Here is a 23,617-nt window from a genome sequence, read left to right as displayed (position 1 = left end):
AATCTTGTCCACACAGGATGGCCAATCTGTCGCAGCAAACCGTCAGAAGCCTCCTTATAGAAAAAATGACCAAATGTGCCATTGACAAGACAACTGTTAGGTGGATTCACAGCTGGCTGAGTGATCGTACTAAAAGAGTGGTCAGAAATGGATGAACATCCAAGTGGAAGAATGTATCAAGTGGGGTACCACAAGGCTCTGTCCTAGGCCCAGTGCTGGTCAACATTTTTGTAAATGTTCTAGAGGGGAAAATTGAGAGGAAACCTATCAAATTTGCCGATAACACAAAACTAGGAGGGATAGCTAATATTAGAGAATAAAGAGGATTCAAAAAGATCTGGACAAACTTAAATGGTGAGTGGCAACTAACAAAATGGTATTTTAACAAGAAGAAATGCAAAGTACTAAATCTGGGCAATAAAAATGAAAAAAAAGCGCATACAGAATGAGAGGAATTGGGCTAAGCAGCACATATGAAAAAAGACTTTGGTATACTATATAGATCACAGACTGAACATGAGTCAACAGTTTGATGCAGCAGCAAAAAGGCAAACACACTCCTGGCAAGAGGAGCATAGAGTCTAGATCATGTGAGGTAATTATCCCCCTTTACTCTTCATTAGTCAGACCTCATCTGGAATACTGTGTCCAGTTCTTTGCACCCTGATTTTAAAAAGACATTGACAAACTGGAGCAAGTCCAGAGAAGAGTTACCAAGATGGTGAGCGGTCTGCAAATCATGTCCTATGAGGAACGGTTAAAGGATCTGGGAAGGTTTAGCTTGCAAAAAAGAAGGCTGAGAGGAGACTTAATAGCTGTCTACAAATATCTGAAGGGCTGTCACTGCAGAGGAATCAGCATTTTTCTAATTTGCACAAGGAAAGACTAGAAGCAATGGGATAAAACCGAAAGGGAGGAGACACATAAAAGATATTAGACAGTGAGGGGGATCAATGAGTGGAGCAGGTTGCCATGTGAGGTGGTGAGTTCTTCAATGAAAGTCTTCAAATAGAGGCTGGACAGATATTTGTCTGGGATTATTTAGTGATCCTGCATTGAGCAGGGGGTTGGACCTGATGACCCTGGAGGACTCTTCCAACTTCCGATTCTATGACTCACAGGCTTTTTTTCTGTGATTTATGTAACCAGCTTCTTGTGTTATCATACACTGCCCTCAAAGCTTATCCCCTCCCCTGCTATAACAGACCACCCTCAGAGAGCCCAGCCCCTCTCCCGCTATCACACACCGCCCTGAGACCTGACAGATCCACTTTAACATTTTTTTTCCTAAATTGCATTGTATCATAGTGAATTAATAGTCATCAGTGGAATTATTATGTATTATTTCATATGAATTTTCTGTGTGCCTAAAACGTTTCCCATATTCACGTATTAGCTGCATAGATTCCGATTGAACACGTTACCTTTCATTTTATCTTCCACAGCATCTGATATATGGCTTTTCTTTTTCTGCAGATGGTCACAGGCCAGAAGTGGTGACGGTCAGCACCGCCGTATCTGTTACTGTCCACAATAAAACCGCCCTCGCTGCAGGTAGGACAAAATCTTTGCTTCTTACTTTTTCGCCAATTTGGAATTTTTTTTCTAAATCGGTGATTACTTTTTAGTTCATGCACGTCTATGATATGGAGGGGGTTCAGGATTAGACAATATTACAATATTTGATGTGCAGCTGTCAAAAATCTTTAAAACAAAATCACAAACATAGATTTTGTCTATCTGCAGTTACCACTTGGGGGAGCTCACTGAAGACAGATATGCAAAGACACTAATAGAGGAAGCTTACTGCATATGTAGCTATACAGCTGCCAGTAGGGGGAGCTCACAACATTCATAATTACACAGCCACCACTAGAGGGTACTCGCTGAAGAGAGATTTATATAGATACCACTAAGTTGAGCTCCAAACCTACAGATATATGCTTCCACCACTAGAAGCAGCTCAGCGTAAACATCTTAGGGTCGATTCCACTAAAGAGAGCTCACTACATACAGATTTATACATTCACCACTAGAGGGAGCTCACAACATACATACTGGGCAGATTTACTGATACAGTCTAATAGTTAATGCAAACATAGACTAGACAGTCTTGAAATGTGCCAGATTTATTGCAGTGACTCTGCTGAATGATACATGTGTCATATCTATAGACTATCTAGTCTAACTGTACAACACCTAATAGTTGGCTTAGGCTGCCTGTCCACGGGCGTTATTGAATTGCGTTCCCCACGGCGATAATCCGGACGTGGGGAAAGCAATGCACGCTTTCCATAGCGTTGCTATGGAAAGCGCAACCCCCCTGTCCACGAGCGGAGAATCATAGCGATTCTTTGCTCGCGGGTGGCAAATCGCAGCATGCTGCGAATTGCTGCGATTTTCCGCGTCAACCTATCTGTCAGGTTGAAAGCGGAGATCTGTCTGCTGGCTCCTGCTCCCGAGCGGTAGCTCCTACGGTGGAGATCCGCCGTGGGAAACCGCAACGCCTGTGGACAGGCAGCCTAAAGGTACCTTTTACACGGGTCAATTGTAGCCCGAATTACCACCGGAAGCAGCGAAGTTGGGCAATAATCATTTTATGTACACGCAGCTGCCGACAGTGCACTGAGTGAGAAATTGGTCTGAATCCCTGGGTTTTCAGCAGAGCTAAATACCAAGCAACTGTCGGGCTGTGTACATAGGCCGTCATTCAACTGTGAATGATGGCCTGCTTACTGTGAATGGAGGTGGACAGGCCGGACTGATCCCCAGCCACTCCGCCTCCATTCATAGAATGACTACCCTCCTGAATAAAGCTTAGGAGTGATAGTTGGGCAATAATCCATATGATGGCTGTCAGGCACTTATGTGCAATTGTCCCTCGAATGAACGCCCCTTTGTTGGGTTGTAAAAAATGTGCAAAAAACATGGTAAATGTGGCACAAAGCACAATACATTTCTATCACAATTTGTGCCAGGAAACTGATGAATTTTTAATAGTAAATCTGCCTCACTGAAGTTATACAGCCACCATCATAAGAAGCTCACTATATATTTATACAGCCACCACTAGAGGGAAGCTCATTATATACAGTATTTCTGCAGTCTCCAGTAGGGAAAGCTCAATACATACAGATCTATACAGCTGTCACTAGAGGTAACTCACTACATAGAGATTCGTGCAGCTACCACTAGGGGGAACTCAGTACATGTAGATTTATACAGCCACCGCTAGGAAGAGCACACTACTTATAGATTTATACAGCCACCACTAGAGGGGAGCTCACTACATACAGATTAATACAGCCACCACTAGAGGGAGCTCACTACATACATTATTTCTGCAGACACCACTAGGGGAAGCTCAATACCTACAGATTTTTTACAGCCACTATTAGAAAAAGCTCACTTTATATGGATTGATACATCTATCACTAGAAGGAGCTCACTACATGTACATTTATACAACCACCACTAGAGGGAACTCACTACATAGAGATTCTCACAGCTACCGCTAGATGGAACTCAGTACATCTAGATTTATACAGCTACCACTGGAGGGAACTCACTACATACAGATTTATACAGCTACGACTAGAGGGTGCTCACTACATCTAGATGTATACAGCCACCACTAGGGGAAATTAACTACATGCAGATTTATACAGCCACCAATAGGGGGAGCTCATTACATACAACTGTGTACAGTCACTAGCTGCATACAAATTTTTATGGCTATCGGTAGAAGGAACTCCCTACATATAGACTTGTAAAGCTACCTCTAGAGGGAGCTCACTACATACAAATTTCTATTGGACGCAGTGATAAATCTCTTCTTTAGTGATCTTACCCTAGTGGCAGTTGTATAAATCTGCCTTCACTGAGCTCCTCCTAGTGGTGGCTGCCTTCAATCAGAACTTTCTCATGTAACGCTGGATGTGTGATGGGTCTCAGCTGCATTTTTCTGCTACAGAGCTCCAAATTGTTTGCTTCCCATCTAAAGAGAAATTATGCAATTAATGGACACCATATTTTGGGCTGCAGCCTCCGGATGAGATGTTATATGGGCAGCAATGTAGAAAGCACTCACCTGGGTCCTGTGTGCTCTATCATCAAGCTTTCTGATCCACTAACTGCAAAGTCTCACGGAAGATATGTCATAATGGGCCTCTCAGACAGAGCCACAAGGGACAGCTGCCATCTTTACTGATCCCTGGCCGAATTGTGCTTTCAATATATCCCATAATGTCTTGCACTATGCCCTTGCCAATTCAGCAGCCACTGTGAATACAAAGTGATGTAGGGTTGAGAAATGATAAACTGATACATACTCCAGGGACCCTGCATCAATTGAGTAGGGGGCAATGCAGGTTGAGAGTGCAGGAGGTGGGAAGCTCAAGGGTCTTGGTGATGTGTGGAGAGGATTGTTTTTGTCACTCTGTGTCTTGAGCTTTCACTGGTGACTCACTATCAGACCAGGCAGCCATCAGATATGGCTATGGCCTTGTGCTCCTTGCGATACCCAGGATGCAGCTGCATTATTACAGTGCCCTGTCCTCCTTCATGCTGCATCCATCACCTTAAAAATAAGAACATTATCTCTTCAAGACCCTTTTCAGCTGTTCTGCTTCTGGGAAAGGAAAGCTGAATGGAAATCAATATCGCCCAACTAGAATCCTGAACCGCGAATCTCCTTCCTCATGCCATAGTAAATGGCCTGCTCACCGTATTGCTAAGGAGATGTTCTCAGGAGATGTCTGTAGCTAAAGGAGATGCTGCCACCTGACACTGGGGAATCTCCTGTCGCCGATACTCACCGGTCTCTTGGCCACGTTCCCAGGCAGGGCTTCCTCCGCCTCGGCACCCAGATGCTGCGGGTTAGAGGCCGTGTGGCCGACTGTGGAATATTACCGCCTGGCACAAACTGCAGATGTGATAGCTCATCCCTGACTCCAGGCTCTACGGCTAAGCCTCTGCCTGTCACTTCCTATCAGATATATGTCCCCAGCGTGTGCTCTGTGTGTTTCATATCAGCAGCAGACACAGGAGGCAGAGGAAAGACTCCAACAGGACAAGCATCAGAAAGGTGCCACACATATCACATGACCTGTAATAACTGCACTGTAATATTGGCCCATCCTCTGGTGTCCTGCCAACAGACCATTCATTACAAAGATATATATATAATTATATATGTGCAGTTGTATACATTATATAAGAGATATCCAGGTTATTCCAGCATGATCAATATCACTATATACAAGATGTATATTGTATAGTAGCTGTACATATATAATTATATACAGGAGCTACCCAGGTTATACCAGCATGCTCCATATTACTATATACAGGATGTATAACTTATACCAGCTGTACATCTATAATTATATCCAGTAGATACACAGGTTATACCATCATGGCCCATATCACTATATACAGGAGATGTATAACTTATACCAGCTATATGTATATCATTATATACAGTAGATACACAGGTTATACCAGCATGGTCAATATCACTATATACAGGAGATTTATAACTTATACCCACTGTACATATATAATTATATACAGGAGACACCCAGGATTTATCAACATGCGCCATATCCCTATACATAAGATGTTTTACTTATGCTTTACAATACATAATAAAGAAACTGGCAGACAAGGAGTTAATCACACACAATTAATTATAAGGGGGTATAAGAGAAATGGCATTTATTTGGAAAATCTGTGCCCACACAGAATCAGGATGAAAACAATTAGGCGGAGGAGACCTTTTAAGTACGGCTTGTTAGGAGTTGCAAGTGATCAGGACTTTCTTAACTTGAGTGGGAGGAACAGTTCAGTGACAAAAAGTTCTCTGTGGGGGTCCCTGCTGCTACTGTACATAGTGTGCAGGTATGGGGGTGACGGGCGGGAGTCACATGGCTCATTGCCTCATAGTCATATTATAACCTGCAACATTGTATCATCAAGGATCCTACTGTATAATAGAAGAATGCACACCATAGTCACACAATGTACTGTCCAATATTTCATACCTGCAGATTAGGAGGAGGAGAGGTTGGGGGTCCTGATGTCTGTGTATTTGGAGAGGTCGGGGGTCCTGATGTCTGTGTATTTGGAGAGGTCGGGGGTCCTGATGTCTGTGTATTTGGAGAGGTCGGGGGTCCTGATGTCTGTGTATTTGGAGAGGTCGGGGGTCCTGATGTCTGTGTATTTGGAGAGGTCGGGGGTCCTGATGTCTGTGTATTTGGAGAGGTCGGGGGTCCTGATGTCTGTGTATTTGGAGAGGTCAGGGGTCCCGATGTCTGTGTATTTGGAGAGGTCGGGGGTCCCGATGTCTGTGTATTTGGAGAGGTCGGGGGTCCCGATGTCTGTGTATTTGGAGAGGTCGGGGGTCCCGATGTCTGTGTATTTGGAGAGGTCGGGGGTCCCGATGTCTGTGTATTTGGAGAGGTCGGGGGTCCCGATGTCTGTGTATTTGGAGAGGTCGGGGGTCCCGATGGCTGTGTATTTGGAGAGGTCGGGGGTCCCGATGGCTGTGTATTTGGAGAGGTCGGGGGTCCTGATGGCTGTGTATTTGGAGAGGTCGGGAGTCCTGATGGCTGTGTATTTGGAGAGGTCGGGAGTCCTGATGGCTGTGTATTTGGAGAGGTCGGGGGTCCTGATGGCTGTGTATTTGGAGAGGTCGGGGGTCCTGATGGCTGTGTATTTGGAGAGGTCGGGGATCCTGATGGCTGTGTATTTGGAGAGGTCGGGGATCCTGATTGCTGTGTATTTGGAGAGGTCGGGGATCCTGATTGCTGTGTATTTGGAGAGGTCGGGGATCCTGATTGCTGTGTATTAGGAGAGTTCGGGGTTATTATGACTGTATTAGGAGAGGTGAGGGGTCCTGATGTCTGTGCATTAGGAGAGGTGGGGGGTCCTGATGTCTGTTTATTAGGAGGCATGAGGGGTGCTGATGTCTGTGTATTAGGAGGTATCAGGGTCCTGATGTCTGTGTATTAGGAGGCGTCAGGGTCCTGATGTCTGTGTATTAGGAGGCGTCAGGGTCCTGATGTCTGTGTATTAGGAGGCGTCAGGGTCCTGATGTCTGTGTATTAGGAGGCGTCAGGGTCCTGATGTCTGTGTATTAGGAGGCGTCAGGGTCCTGATGTCTGTGTATTAGGAGGCGTCAGGGTCCTGATGTCTGTGTATTAGGAGGCGTCAGGGTCCTGATGTCTGTGTATTAGGAGGCGTCAGGGTCCTGATGTCTGTGTATTAGGAGGCGTCAGGGTCCTGATGTCTGTGTATTAGGAGGCGTCAGGGTCCTGATGTCTGTGTATTAGGAGGCGTCAGGGTCCTGATGTCTGTGTATTAGGAGGCGTCAGGGTCCTGATGTCTGTGTATTAGGAGGCGTCAGGGTCCTGATGTCTGTGTATTAGGAGGCGTCAGGGTCCTGATGCCTGTGTATTAGGAGGCGTCAGGGTCTTGATGCCTGTGTATTAGGAGGCGTCAGGGTCCTGATGCCTGTGTATTAGGAGGCGTCAGGGTCCTGATGCCTGTGTATTAGGAGGCGTCAGGGTCCTGATGCCTGTGTATTAGGAGGCGTCAGGGTCCTGATGCCTGTGTATTAGGAGGCGTCAGGGTCCTGATGCCTGTGTATTAGGAGGCGTCAGGGTCCTGATGCCTGTGTATTAGGAGGCGTCAGGGTCCTGATGCCTGTGTATTAGGAGGCGTCAGGGTCCTGATGCCTGTGTATTAGGAGGCGTCAGGGTCCTGATGCCTGTGTATTAGGAGGCGTCAGGGTCCTGATGCCTGTGTATTAGGAGGCGTCAGGGTCCTGATGCCTGTGTATTAGGAGGCGTCAGGGTCCTGATGCCTGTGTATTAGGAGGCGTCAGGGTCCTGATGCCTGTGTATAAGGAGGCGTCAGGGTCCTGATGCCTGTGTATAAGGAGGCGTCGGGGTTATTATGTCTGTGTATTAGAAGAGGTCAGGGGTCCTGATGTCTTTGTATTAGGATGGTTTGGGTCCTGTTCTCTGTGTATTAGGAGGGGTCGGGGATCCTAATGTCTGTGTATTAGGACAGTTGTTGTCCTGATGTTTGTGTAGTAGGAGAGGTCGGGAATCCTGATGTCTGTGTATTAGGTGGGGTCGGGGGTCCTGTTGTAGGTGTATTAGGAGAGGTCGGGAGTCCTGATGTCTGTATATTAGGAGAGGTCAAGGGTCCTGATGTCTTTGTATTTGGAGAGGCCAGGGTTATTATGTCTGTGTATTAGGAAAGATCGATGGTCCGGATGTCTGTGTATTAGGAGAGGTCGATGGTCCGGATGTCTGTGTATTAGGAGAGGCCGGAGTTCTTATGTCTGTGTATTAGGAAAGTTCGGGGGTTCTGATGTCTGTATATTAGGAGAAGTCAGGGGTCCTGATGTCTGTGTATTAGGAGAGGTCGGGGGTCCTGATGTATGTGTATTAGGAGAGGTCGGGGTCCTGATGTCTGTGCATTAGGTGAGGTCGGGGTCCTGATGTCTGTGCATTAGGTGAGGTCGGGGTCCTGATGTCTGTGCATTAGGTGAGGTCAGGGTCCTGATGTCTGTGCATTAGGTGAGGTCGGGGTCCTGATGTCTGTGCATTAGGTGAGGTCGGGGTCCTGATGTCTGTGCATTAGGTGAGGTCAGGGTCCTGATGTCTGTGCATTAGGTGAGGTCAGGGTCCTGATGTCTGTGCATTAGGTGAGGTCGGGGTCCTGATGTCTGTGCATTAGGTGAGGTCGGGGTCCTGATGTCTGTGCATTAGGTGAGGTCGGGGTCCTGATGTCTGTGCATTAGGTGAGGTCGGGGTCCTGATGTCTGTGCATTAGGTGAGGTCGGGGTCCTGATGTCTGTGCATTAGGTGAGGTCGGGGTCCTGATGTCTGTGCATTAGGTGAGGTCGGGGTCCTGATGTCTGTGCATTAGGTGAGGTCGGGGTCCTGATGTCTGTGCATTAGGTGAGGTCGGGGTCCTGATGTCTGTGCATTAGGTGAGGTCGGGGTCCTGATGTCTGTGCATTAGGTGAGGTCGGGGTCCTGATGTCTGTGCATTAGGTGAGGTCGGGGTCCTGATGTCTGTGCATTAGGTGAGGTCGGGGTCCTGATGTCTGTGCATTAGGTGAGGTCGGGGTCCTGATGTCTGTGCATTAGGTGAGGTCGGGGTCCTGATGTCTGTGCATTAGGTGAGGTCGGGGTCCTGATGTCTGTGCATTAGGTGAGGTCGGGGTCCTGATGTCTGTGCATTAGGTGAGGTCGGGGTCCTGATGTCTGTGCATTAGGTGAGGTCGGGGTCCTGATGTCTGTGCATTAGGTGAGGTCGGGGTCCTGATGTCTGTGCATTAGGTGAGGTCGGGGTCCTGATGTCTGTGCATTAGGTGAGGTCGGGGTCCTGATGTCTGTGCATTAGGTGAGGTCGGGGTCCTGATGTCTGTGCATTAGGTGAGGTCGGGGTCCTGATGTCTGTGCATTAGGTGAGGTCGGGGTCCTGATGTCTGTGCATTAGGTGAGGTCGGGGTCCTGATGTCTGTGCATTAGGTGAGGTCGGGGTCCTGATGTCTGTGCATTAGGTGAGGTCGGGGTCCTGATGTCTGTGCATTAGGTGAGGTCGGGGTCCTGATGTCTGTGCATTAGGTGAGGTCGGGGTCCTGATGTCTGTGCATTAGGTGAGGTCGGGGTCCTGATGTCTGTGCATTAGGTGAGGTCGGGGTCCTGATGTCTGTGCATTAGGTGAGGTCGGGGTCCTGATGTCTGTGCATTAGGTGAGGTCGGGGTCCTGATGTCTGTGCATTAGGTGAGGTCGGGGTCCTGATGTCTGTGCATTAGGTGAGGTCGGGGTTCCTGATGTCTGTGCATTAGGAGTGGTCGGGGTTTCTGATGTCTGTCTATTAGGTGAGGTCGGGGTCCTGATGTCTGTGCATTAGGTGAGGTCGGGGTCCTGATGTAGGTGTATTAGGAGAGGTCGGGAGTCCTGATGTCTGTATATTAGGAGAGGTCAAGGGTCCTGATGTCTTTGTATTTGGAGAGGCCAGGGTTATTATGTCTGTGTATTAGGAGAGATCGATGGTCCGGATGTCTGTGTATTAGGAGAGGTCGATGGTCCGGATGTCTGTGTATTAGGAGAGGCCGGAGTTCTTATGTCTGTGTATTAGGAAAGTTCGGGGGTTCTGATGTCTGTATATTAGGAGAAGTCAGGGGTCCTGATGTCTGTGTATTAGGAGAGGTCAGGGGTCCTGATGTCTGTGTATTAGGAGAGGTCAGGGGTCCTGATGTATGTGTATTAGGAGGCGTCAGGGTCCTGATGTCTGTGTATTAGGAGGCGTCAGGGTCCTGATGTCTGTGTATTAGGAGGCGTCAGGGTCCTGATGTCTGTGTATTAGGAGGCGTCAGGGTCCTGATGCCTGTGTATTAGGAGGCGTCAGGGTCCTGATGCCTGTGTATTAGGAGGCGTCAGGGTCCTGATGCCTGTGTATTAGGAGGCGTCAGGGTCCTGATGCCTGTGTATTAGGAGGCGTCAGGGTCCTGATGCCTGTGTATTAGGAGGCGTCGGGGTCCTGATGCCTGTGTATTAGGAGGCGTCGGGGTCCTGATGCCTGTGCATTAGGTGGCGTCGGGGTCCTGATGTCTGTGCATTAGGTGGCGTCGGGGTCCTGATGTCTGTGCATTAGGTGAGGTCGGGGTCCTGATGTCTGTGCATTAGGTGAGGTCGGGGTCCTGATGTCTGTGCATTAGGTGAGGTCGGGGTCCTGATGTCTGTGCATTAGGTGAGGTCGGGGTCCTGATGTCTGTGCATTAGGTGAGGTCGGGGTCCTGATGTCTGTGCATTAGGTGAGGTCGGGGTCCTGATGTCTGTGCATTAGGTGAGGTCGGGGTCCTGATGTCTGTGCATTAGGTGAGGTCGGGGTCCTGATGTCTGTGCATTAGGTGAGGTCGGGGTCCTGATGTCTGTGCATTAGGTGAGGTCGGGGTCCTGATGTCTGTGCATTAGGTGAGGTCGGGGTCCTGATGTCTGTGCATTAGGTGAGGTCGGGGTCCTGATGTCTGTGCATTAGGTGAGGTCGGGGTCCTGATGTCTGTGCATTAGGTGAGGTCGGGGTCCTGATGTCTGTGCATTAGGTGAGGTCGGGGTCCTGATGTCTGTGCATTAGGTGAGGTCGGGGTCCTGATGTCTGTGCATTAGGTGAGGTCGGGGTCCTGATGTCTGTGCATTAGGTGAGGTCGGGGTCCTGATGTCTGTGCATTAGGTGAGGTCGGGGTCCTGATGTCTGTGCATTAGGTGAGGTCGGGGTCCTGATGTCTGTGCATTAGGTGAGGTCGGGGTTCCTGATGTCTGTGCATTAGGAGTGGTCGGGGTTTCTGATGTCTGTCTATTAGGTGAGGTCGGGGTCCTGATGTCTGTGCATTAGGTGAGGTCGGGGTCCTGATGTAGGTGTATTAGGAGAGGTCGGGAGTCCTGATGTCTGTATATTAGGAGAGGTCAAGGGTCCTGATGTCTTTGTATTTGGAGAGGCCAGGGTTATTATGTCTGTGTATTAGGAAAGATCGATGGTCCGGATGTCTGTGTATTAGGAGAGGTCGATGGTCCGGATGTCTGTGTATTAGGAGAGGCCGGAGTTCTTATGTCTGTGTATTAGGAAAGTTCGGGGGTTCTGATGTCTGTATATTAGGAGAAGTCAGGGGTCCTGATGTCTGTGTATTAGGAGAGGTCAGGGGTCCTGATGTATGTGTATTAGGAGGCGTCAGGGTCCTGATGTCTGTGTATTAGGAGGCGTCAGGGTCCTGATGTCTGTGTATTAGGAGGCGTCAGGGTCCTGATGTCTGTGTATTAGGAGGCGTCAGGGTCCTGATGCCTGTGTATTAGGAGGCGTCAGGGTCCTGATGCCTGTGTATTAGGAGGCGTCAGGGTCCTGATGCCTGTGTATTAGGAGGCGTCAGGGTCCTGATGCCTGTGTATTAGGAGGCGTCAGGGTCCTGATGCCTGTGTATTAGGAGGCGTCAGGGTCCTGATGCCTGTGTATTAGGAGGCGTCAGGGTCCTGATGCCTGTGTATTAGGAGGCGTCAGGGTCCTGATGCCTGTGTATTAGGAGGCGTCAGCGTCCTGATGCCTGTGTATTAGGAGGCGTCATGGTCCTGATGCCTGTGTATTAGGAGGCGTCAGGGTCCTGATGCCTGTGTATAAGGAGGCGTCAGGGTCCTGATGCCTGTGTATAAGGAGGCGTCGGGGTTATTATGTCTGTGTATTAGAAGAGGTCAGGGGTCCTGATGTCTTTGTATTAGGATGGTTTGGGTCCTGTTCTCTGTGTATTAGGAGGGGTCGGGGATCCTAATGTCTGTGTATTAGGACAGTTGTTGTCCTGATGTTTGTGTAGTAGGAGAGGTCGGGAATCCTGATGTCTGTGTATTAGGTGGGGTCGGGGGTCCTGATGTAGGTGTATTAGGAGAGGTCGGGAGTCCTGATGTCTGTATATTAGGAGAGGTCAAGGGTCCTGATGTCTTTGTATTTGGAGAGGCCAGGGTTATTATGTCTGTGTATTAGGAAAGATCGATGGTCCGGATGTCTGTGTATTAGGAGAGGTCGATGGTCCGGATGTCTGTGTATTAGGAGAGGCCGGAGTTCTTATGTCTGTGTATTAGGAAAGTTCGGGGGTTCTGATGTCTGTATATTAGGAGAAGTCAGGGGTCCTGATGTATGTGTATTAGGAGAGGTCGGGGGTCATGTTGTCTATATATTAGGAGAATTTGGGGGTCCTGATGTCTGTGCATTAGGTGAGGTCGGGGTCCTGATGTCTGTGCATTAGGTGAGGTCGGGGTCCTGATGTCTGTGCATTAGGTGAGGTCGGGGTCCTGATGTCTGTGCATTAGGTGAGGTCGGGGTCCTGATGTCTGTGCATTAGGTGAGGTCGGGGTCCTGATGTCTGTGCATTAGGTGAGGTCGGGGTCCTGATGTCTGTGCATTAGGTGAGGTCGGGGTCCTGATGTCTGTGCATTAGGTGAGGTCGGGGTCCTGATGTCTGTGCATTAGGTGAGGTCGGGGTCCTGATGTCTGTGCATTAGGTGAGGTCGGGGTCCTGATGTCTGTGCATTAGGTGAGGTCGGGGTCCTGATGTCTGTGCATTAGGTGAGGTCGGGGTCCTGATGTCTGTGCATTAGGTGAGGTCGGGGTCCTGATGTCTGTGCATTAGGTGAGGTCGGGGTCCTGATGTCTGTGCATTAGGTGAGGTCGGGGTCCTGATGTCTGTGCATTAGGTGAGGTCGGGGTCCTGATGTCTGTGCATTAGGTGAGGTCGGGGTCCTGATGTCTGTGCATTAGGTGAGGTCGGGGTCCTGATGTCTGTGCATTAGGTGAGGTCGGGGTCCTGATGTCTGTGCATTAGGTGAGGTCGGGGTCCTGATGTCTGTGCATTAGGTGAGGTCGGGGTCCTGATGTCTGTGCATTAGGTGAGGTCGGGGTCCTGATGTCTGTGCATTAGGTGAGGTCGGGGTCCTGATGTCTGTGCATTAGGTGAGGTCGGGGTCCTGATGTCTGTGCATTAGGTGAGGTCGGGGTCCTGATGTCTGTGCATTAGGTGAGGTCGGGGTCCTGATGTCTGTGCATTAGGTGAGGTCGGGGTCCTGATGTCTGTGCATTAGGTGAGGTCGGGGTCCTGATGTCTGTGCATTAGGTGAGGTCGGGGTCCTGATGTCTGTGCATTAGGTGAGGTCGGGGTCCTGATGTCTGTGCATTAGGTGAGGTCGGGGTCCTGATGTCTGTGCATTAGGTGAGGTCGGGGTCCTGATGTCTGTGCATTAGGTGAGGTCGGGGTCCTGATGTCTGTGCATTAGGTGAGGTCGGGGTCCTGATGTCTGTGCATTAGGTGAGGTCGGGGTCCTGATGTCTGTGCATTAGGTGAGGTCGGGGTCCTGATGTCTGTGCATTAGGTGAGGTCGGGGTCCTGATGTCTGTGCATTAGGTGAGGTCGGGGTCCTGATGTCTGTGCATTAGGTGAGGTCGGGGTCCTGATGTCTGTGCATTAGGTGAGGTCGGGGTCCTGATGTCTGTGCATTAGGTGAGGTCGGGGTCCTGATGTCTGTGCATTAGGTGAGGTCGGGGTCCTGATGTCTGTGCATTAGGTGAGGTCGGGGTCCTGATGTCTGTGCATTAGGTGAGGTCGGGGTCCTGATGTCTGCATTAGGTGAGGTCGGGGTTCCTGATGTCTGTGCATTAGGAGTGGTCGGGGTCCTGATGTCTGTGCATTAGGTGAGGTCGGGGTCCTGATGTCTGTGCATTAGGTGAGGTCGGGGTCCTGATGTCTGTGCATTAGGTGAGGTCGGGGTCCTGATGTCTGTGCATTAGGTGAGGTCGGGGTCCTGATGTCTGTGCATTAGGTGAGGTCGGGGTCCTGATGTCTGTGCATTAGGTGAGGTCGGGGTCCTGATGTCTGTGCATTAGGTGAGGTCGGGGTCCTGATGTCTGTGCATTAGGTGAGGTCGGGGTCCTGATGTCTGTGCATTAGGTGAGGTCGGGGTCCTGATGTCTGTGCATTAGGTGAGGTCGGGGTCCTGATGTCTGTGCATTAGGTGAGGTCGGGGTCCTGATGTCTGTGCATTAGGTGAGGTCGGGGTCCTGATGTCTGTGCATTAGGTGAGGTCGGGGTCCTGATGTCTGTGCATTAGGTGAGGTCGGGGTTCCTGATGTCTGTGCATTAGGAGTGGTCGGGGTCCTGATGTCTGTGCATTAGGTGAGGTCGGGGTCCTGATGTCTGTGCATTAGGTGAGGTCGGGGTCCTGATGTCTGTGCATTAGGTGAGGTCGGGGTCCTGATGTCTGTGCATTAGGTGAGGTCGGGGTCCTGATGTCTGTGCATTAGGTGAGGTCGGGGTCCTGATGTCTGTGCATTAGGTGAGGTCGGGGTCCTGATGTCTGTGCATTAGGTGAGGTCGGGGTTCCTGATGTCTGTGCATTAGGAGTGGTCGGGGTTCCTGATGTCTGTGCATTAGGAGTGGTCGGGGTTCCTGATGTCTGTGCATTAGGAGTGGTCGGGGTTTCTGATGTCTGTCTATTAGGTGAGGTCGGGGTCCTGATGTCTGTGCATTAGGTGAGGTCGGGGTCCTGATGTCTGTGCATTAGGAGTGGTCGGGGTTTCTGATGTCTGTCTATTAGGTGAGGTCGGGGTCCTGATGTCTGTGCATTAGGAGTGGTCGGGGTTTCTGATGTCTGTCTATTAGGAATGGTCGGGGTTTCTGATGTCTGTCTATTAGGAGAGGTCGGGGGCCCTGATGTCTGTCTATTAGGAGAGGTCGGGGGCCCTGATGTCTGTCTATTAGGAGAGGTCGGGGGTTAATATGTCTGTCTATTAGGTGAGGTTGATACATGTAGTGGACGCAGAGCTGAGAATCTAGTAGAGCTGAGGAGAGATCCCGGTCGCTGACCCCCTCGTTCTCGCAGCCCCCTTCAATTCTGCGCCTCTTCCTATTGCTTAGCATCAGACAATGGGATGTCCCCTGAGTCCCCCCTCATTTCACGGCACAGCTGAATTAAGGCCGTCACTGTGTTGCCATGGTGATGGGTTTTTCCTTGTGCCTGAGTCATTTTCTTCAGGCTTTTCTGGTGTCACCTGCACTGTGTTGGCATTAACCCCTTTATTGCTGACTGATGTGTAATGGATATTACTGACCTCTGTGACCCCCTTTGCATACTGCTTCATGCCATTTGCTACTCCTTAAGTACCTTAAACGTCACTTTGAGACTCTGCATTACCGGTTGTCACCCCACGACTTCTCCTTATGGACGCCATCCTATGCCCTTTTGTCCACCGTTGCACCATTTGCTGAGTTATGATCAGTGACCTTTGCTCATCTACATTGTCTATTGAACTCTTAGGCAAAATTAATTGCACCTCCTGCTTCTGCATTGGCTTGGATCTCTGTGCAGTCCCTCTGCCATGCTTTATACTGCAGCTATCAAAGTGCTAATGACCGTCAATCTGTGAGTGATGTGTGAGTTACATCCAGAGCCTGATGACACCTGTGATGTCAGTTACGGGTTCTTAGCTGCGCCCCCTGATCACATGACTGTGACATCATTACAGGTCCTTTATCTTCCTTCTGCACTGAATGAGGAATTATGGGCGGACTACATCCCCCCCATCCCCCACAAACCCCTGCAGTCTCAGTTGCTATGGATATAGCACTAGTAAGTCTGCCAGTTTGTAACTGGTTGTGAGACATCTGGATACCTGTGTGGAGACTCCAATAAAATACACCTCACAAATGTCCACATACATAGCTGGCAGTGCATACTGACCAACAACATTGAAGCATAGTCCTTCTCCACTATCTTCACATCTCCTGAACGTGATGATATGTCATCTAAAGTGCTAACGCTGCCAACACCAGTCCAGCCTTCATCTAATCGTCAACCATCGTCCAGTGCTGAAACAAACCGTTGCTGTCATGCAAACATGTCACTACGGAGGCTTCAATGCCGCAGTGAAGCTAATGCAGCTTACATGACACAGCGACAAGCCACGATGTCACCTGAGCCACCAGCTAAATGTCGTAAAACAGATGCAGTAGACATGCGAAAGTAACGTAGGAGAGATATGTGTGTGACGTGCATGTAGCAGAGCTATGTGGCACATTGTGCCACCAGAAACACTGGTGTAATAATTTCCTAATAATTACTAGTATTCCTGTAAAGAATAGCAGGACTTTTTATCTGAGGGTTTGCTGATCACAGTACATTTATTAGTTTGTTGCACCGTTTAGAGATCTGTACCCACCAACTGTGTAAAATACACGTAGGGAGCCATTAACTATATCCAAATTACCATTTAGAGAAATAGTTAGTGACAACAGCGAGGCATTAAGAAAATCTCGGCAGTATTATAGTAGTTATATTCTTGTCGATAGGGAGCAATATAATAGTAGTTATATTCTTGTACATAGGGGCAGTATTATAGTAGTTATATTCTTGTACATAGGGGGGCAGTATTATAGTAGTTATATTCTTGTACATAGGTGGCAGTATTATAGCAGTTATATTCTTGTACATAGCGAGCAGTATAATAGTAGTTATATTCTTGTGCATAGAGGGGTAGTATTATAGTAGTTCTATTCTTATACATAGGGGTCTGTATTATAGTAGTTATATACTTGTACATAGGAGCAGTATTATAATAGTTATATTCGTGTATAGGGAGCAGTAATATAGTAGTTATATTCTTGTATGTAGGGAGCAGTATTATAGTAGTTCTGTTCTACATATGAGCTGTATTATAGTAGCTATATTCTTGAATATAGTGGGAGCAGTTTTCTAATAGTTATATTCTTGTGCATAGGGTGCGGTATTACAGTAGTTATATTCTTGTATAGTGGGAGCAGTATTATAGTATTAATATTCTTGTATATAGGTGAGCATTATTAAATTAGTTATATTCTCATACATAGAGGATAGTATTACAGTAGTTATATTTTTTTATATAGGGGAGCAATATTATAGTAGTTCTATTCTTGTATATAGGAGCTGTATTATAGTAGTTATCTTCTTGCATATAGGTGAGCGGTATTAAGGTAGTTCTATTCTTGTAGATAAGGGGCAGTATTATATTAGTTATATTCTCATACATAGGGGGCAGTATTATAGTAGTTATATTCTCGTACATAGGGGTCAGTATTATAATAGTTATATTCTAGTATATAGGGGAGCAGTATTATAGTAGTTATTATTTTATATACGGGCAGTATTATAATATTACTACCATATTACTGTTTGCTATGCAAAAGAATATAACCAGTATAATACTGCTCCCAATCTACAAGAATATAAGCACTATAATACTCCCTGTATACAATAATATAACTACTATATTACTGCTCCCAACGTAAAAGAATATAACTACTATAATACTGTCCTCCTTTGTAGAAGAATATAACCACTATACTACTGCCCGTATGTACAATAGTAGTTACATACTTGTTCATAGGGGGCAGTATTGTGGTAGTTATAGTCTTGTATATAGGGGGCAGTATTATAGTAGTTATATTCTTGTATATAGGGAGAGCAGTATTATTGTAGTTATATTCTTGTACATTGGGAGCGGTATTACAGTAGTTAAATTCTTGTACATTGGGAGTCGTATTATAGTATATTCTTGTACATATATTCTCGTATACTCTCGGGACTCAATTATAAGGGGGACAGATAGGGCAATCTGCCATAAAAACCGGGATCGTCGAACGGTGTGTTGTCTTCCTGGCACTCGAGTTTGACACATCGCGGATCGGATTGACAGAATACTGGGAGGGGCTGGTGAGGATCCAGCAGTCATGGTGCACGTTGGCACCAATGAACAAATTAGAGGTCAATGGAGGGCCCTCAAAAATGATTTCAGGGACTTAGGGTCCAAGCTTAGGGCACGGTCCTCCAGGGTAGTTTTCTTGGAAATATTACATGCACCTAAGGCCACACTAGAAAGGCAGCAGGATCTTATGGAGGTAAACAGGTGGCTTTGGAGTTGGTGTAAGAAGGAGGGATTTGGGTTCCTGGAGAACTGGGCTGATTTTGCTGTTGGCTACAGGCTCTACCGTAGGGACGGGTTGCATCTTAATGGGGAGGCTGCAGCTGTGCTGAGGAGAAGATGGCTAGAAGGCTGAAGGAGTGTTTAAACTAGGGACTGAGGGGAGGGCAAAAAGAGAAATAGTGGGGTAGTCAGTGTAGCTAGCGACCCGGGTCTAAGCAAGGGGAGTGGGGGTCGAGCAGGGGGTGGGGTTAGTACAGTTAGAACTGACAGATCAGCCAATAGTACGAATAGCAACAAAACGAACTTAAAGAACAAAAAAACCTGTATAAATTGCATGACCACGGATGCAAAAAGTCTGATCGGTAAACTGGGTGAGCTATAGTCGGAATAACGGAAACATGGCTTGATGAAAAGTGCGATTGGGCGGTGAATTTATAGGGTTACAATCTCTTCAGAAGAGACCGTGGGAACCAGAAAGGGGGGAGGGGTATGTCTGTACGTTAAATCGTACTTAAAGCCGAGACTACGGGAAGATATAGGAGTAGGAGATGAACACGTGGAATCTCTGTGCGTAGACCACCAAAAGCAACAGAAGAAACTGAAACCTTACTACTAAGGCAGATAGAAGAGGTGTCAATCGGCAACTAAGTTATTATCATGGGGGACTTTAATTATCCAGATATAATATGGGATAATGAAACCTGCAAATCTCATAAGGGTGATAAGTTCTTGGGATCAATTAAAGAGAACTACCTTATCCAACTTGTGCAGGAGCCAACTAGAGGGAGGGCCATTCTGGACTTAGTACTAACTAACAAACCGGACCGAATAAAGGGGGTAGAGGTTGAGGGGCACTTGGGGAACAGTGACCATAATATAATCAACTTCCAGCTGTCATTCAATAAGAAGCCTTATCAGGGAGCGACAAAGAAACTAAACTTTAGTAACGCAAAATTTGATCAGCTTAGAACTTCTATCGGTAACATTAATTGGGACCACATCCTCAAAAATATCAGTACAGAAGACAAATAGGAAAAGTTTAAAAGGATCCTAATCACCTCATGTGAGCAGTTCATTCCTTTTAAAAATAAAAGAACTTCGAGTAAAAGGAAACCAATGTGGCTCGACAAGATGGTAAGGGGGCCAATAAATGAAAAAAAGAAAGCGTTCAAACCACTAAAGCAAGAAGGCAGCGAAGAAGCACTAAAATCGTACAGGGGGAAAAAAAACAAAATCTGCAAAATAAGATTAAAATTGCTAAGGAGGAGGCAGAAAGACTGATCGCCAAAGAGAGCAAAAACACTCCGAAACTATTTTTCAACTATATTAACAGCAAAAGGATTTGCACCGAGAGCACTGGCCCTTTAACAAATAATGCAGAAGAAATCATTGAAGATGATGGAGGGAAGGCAAATCTATTGAATAGTTTCTTTTCAAGTGTATTCACAAACAAAAAGGAAATGCCACATGAGATGCAGGGGAATAAAATGAACCCCTCACAAAATATCTTATACCTAACGCAGGAGGAAGTGCGGAACAGGTTAAAGAAGATTAAAATCGATAACTCGCCAGGCCCAGATGGAATACACCCAAGGGAACTAAGTGATGAGATAGCTAGGCTGCTATATCTAATATTTCTGGATACTATCAAGACTGGGGTTGTACCATTGGATTGGCACATTGCCAACGTGTTTCCAATTTACAAAAAGGGGACCAAAAGTGAGCCTGGAAACTACAGACCGGTAAGTCTCACTTCAATAACGGGAAAAATATTCAAGGGGTTTCTGAGAGACGCCATCGAAGAGTACCTCAAGGAGAACAACGGAAAAACTCCTCACCAGCATGGATTCATGAAGGGTCGATCATGTCAGACAAATCTGATTAGCTTCTACAATGAAGTAAGCTCTAGGCTGGACCTGGGAGAGTCTATTGATCTGGTATATCTGGACTTCTCTAAAGCATTTGACACTGTGCCGCATAATAGGCTAATATATAAAATGAGACAGCTCGGATTGGGTTAAAATGTGTGTATATGGTTAAAGAATTGGCTCAATGATAGAAAGCAGAGGGTGGTAATAAATGGTTCATACTCTGATTGGGCCACCGTCGCTAGCGGGGTGCCACAGGGTTCAGTATTAGGCCCCATTCTGTTTAATATATTTATTAACGACCTGATAGAGGGACTGCACAGTAAAATATCAATATTTGCAGATGACACAAAATTATACAATATAATCAATGCAACGGAGGACAATGTGCGGCTACAAATGGACCTGGATAAGCTGGGGGCTTGGGCAGAAAAATGGCAAATGAAGTTCAGTGTTGAAAAATGTAAGGTTATGCACATGGGTAGGAAAAACGGAAGTCACCAATATACACTAAATGGGGTACTGCTAGGGAAAAGTGATATGGAAAAAGACCTGGGGGTACTACTGGATTATAGACTAAACTGGAGTAACCAATGACAGTCAGCTGCTGCAAAAGCTAATAAAGTCTTGGCGTGCATTAAAAGAGGTATAGGGGTGAAGGACGAGAACATTATCCTTCCACTATATAAGGCACTTGTCAGGCCTCACATGGAATACTGAGCACAGTTCTGGTCACCGGTGCTCAGGAAAGATGTTACAGTGCTGGAAGGGGTTTAAAAAAGGGGCGACTAAACTAATACACGGAATGAGGGGACTGGAATACCCAGAGAGGCTATCCAAATTGGGATTATTTACTCTAGAAAAAAGACGGCTAAGGGGTGATCAAATAACTATGTATAAATGCATGAGGGGACAATACAAGGATCTCTCCCATGATCTGTTTATACCCAGAACTGCGACGGTAACGAGAGGCCATCCGCTACGTTTAGAGGAAAGCAGGTTTTATCACCAACACAGAAAGGGGTTCTTTACTGTAAGAGCAGTTAGACTGTGGAACTCTTTGCCTGAGGATGTGGTGATGACAAAATCCATAGAGGAGTTTAAAAGGGGACTTGATGTCTTTTGTAGAGCGGAAGGATATTACAGGATATAAATCTTTAGGTTAATTGTTAAACCGGGTATACAGGCAGGTAGGAACTATTAGCTCCAGGGATTAGTCTGATTGCCATTAGGGAGTCGGGAAGGAATTTTTTACCCAAAAGGGCTAATTGGCTTCTGCTCTTGGGGTTTTTTGCCTTCCTCTGGATCAACAAAACAAAATAGGAGGATAAACAGGCTGGACTAGATGGACATTGTCTTCATTCAGCTTTACAAACTATGTTACTATGTTACAATAATTCTGCCTCCTATACAGAAGAATCTAACTACTATAATACTATCCTACTATGTACAAGAATATAACTACTATAAATACTATAACTACTGTAATACTGTACAATCGTAGTTGTATACTTGTACATAGGGGGCAGTATTATAGGAGCTATATTCCTGGACATAGGGGGCAGTATTAAAGTAGTTAGATTCTTGTACATAGAAGCAGCATTATAGTAGTTATATTCTTGTACATTGGGAGCAGTATTATAATAGTAATATTCTTGTACATAGGAGTAATTTTATAGTAGTTCTATTCTTGTATATAGGGGCAGTATTATAGTAGTTATATTCTTGTATGTGGGAGCAATATTATACTAGTTATATTCTTGTACATATGAGCAGTATTATAGTACTTATTTTCTTTTGCATAGGGAGCAGTATTACAGTAGTTATATTCTTGTCCATAGGGGGCAGTATTATAGTAGTTATATTCTTGTACATAGGAGGTAGTATTATAGTAGTTGTATTGTTGTATATAGGGGCAGTATTACAGTAGTTATATTCTTGTACATAGTGATCAGTATTATAATAGTTATATCCTCGTACATAGGGAGCAGTAATATAGTAGTTATATTCTTGTACATAGCAAGCAATATTATAGTAGGAGCAGCATTATAGTAGTTACATTCTTGTATAAAGGGGGAATAGTATTATAGTAGTTATAGTCTTGTACATAGGGGTAGTATTATAGTAGTTATATTCTTGTAAATAGGATGTAGTATTATAGTAGTTATATTCTTCTATAAAAGGAGCAGTATTATGGTAGTTATATTATTGTATATAGGGAGCAGTATTAAAGTATATTCTTGTACATAGGGGTCAGTTATGTAGTAGTTATATTTTTGTACATAGGAGCAGTATTATAGTAGTTATATTCTTGTGCATTTGGGCCAGTATTGTAGTAGTTAAATTTTTGAACATAGGAGGTAGTATTATATTAGTTATATTCTTGTATATAGGGGCAGAATTATAGTATTTCTATTCTTGTACATAGGGGGCAGTATTATAGTAGTTCTATTCTTGTACATAGGAGCAGTATTATAGTAGTTATATTCTTGTACATAGTGGTCAATATTGTAGTAGTTATATTCTTGAATATAGGGAGCAGTATTATGGCAATTATGTTCTTGTATATAGTAGACCAGTATTATAGTAGTTCTATTATTGTACATAGGAACAGTATTATACTAGTTATATTCTTGTTAATAGGGGAGTAGTATTATAGTAGTTCTATTCTCGTACATACTGGGCAGTATTATAGTAGTTTTGTTCTTGTACATAGGGGTCAGTATTATAGTATTTATATACTCGTACATAGGGGTCAGTATTATAGTAGTTATATTCTTGTATATAGGGGAACAGTATTATAGTAGTTCTATTCTTGTACATAGGAGCTGTATTATAGTAGTTATATTCTTATATATAGGTGAGCAGTATTAAAGTCATGCCATTCTTGTACATGTGGGTCAGTATTTTAGTACTTATATTGTCGTACATAGGAGTCAATCAATAGTAGTAATATTATAAAATAATAGTAGTTATATTATAAAATAGTAACTACTATAATACTGCTCCCCTTTATACTACTATATATTATATAGTAGTATATAGGGGAGTAATATTATAGTAGTTATTATTTTACATACGGGCAGTATTCTAATACTACCACTATAATACTTTTCCTGTGTACAAGAATATATCACCACTATAATACTGTTCCTAAATACAAGAATATAACTAATATAATGCTGTTCACTATGCAAAAGAGTATAACCATTACAATGCTACTCCCTATCTACAA

At 45.8% G+C, this 23,617-nt stretch overlaps 1 protein-coding gene across 2 annotated transcripts in view; it reads left to right on the top strand.

The window, feature by feature from the left end:
- Window positions 1-23,617, top strand: part of CACNA2D4 (calcium voltage-gated channel auxiliary subunit alpha2delta 4) — a 251,480-nt gene that overhangs the window by 130,707 nt on the left and 97,156 nt on the right. For both annotated transcript variants that reach the window (XM_066590961.1, XM_066590960.1), the window contains exon 26: window positions 1,477-1,554. In XM_066590961.1, coding sequence (XP_066447058.1) covers window positions 1,477-1,554 — 78 coding nt within the window. The remainder of the gene's footprint in view (window positions 1-1,476; window positions 1,555-23,617) is intronic.

Source organism: Eleutherodactylus coqui, chromosome 2 (genome assembly GCF_035609145.1).
Source record: "Eleutherodactylus coqui strain aEleCoq1 chromosome 2, aEleCoq1.hap1, whole genome shotgun sequence".
Taxonomy (NCBI): domain Eukaryota; kingdom Metazoa; phylum Chordata; class Amphibia; order Anura; family Eleutherodactylidae; genus Eleutherodactylus; species Eleutherodactylus coqui.
This window is presented reverse-complemented; position numbering and strand designations above follow the sequence as displayed.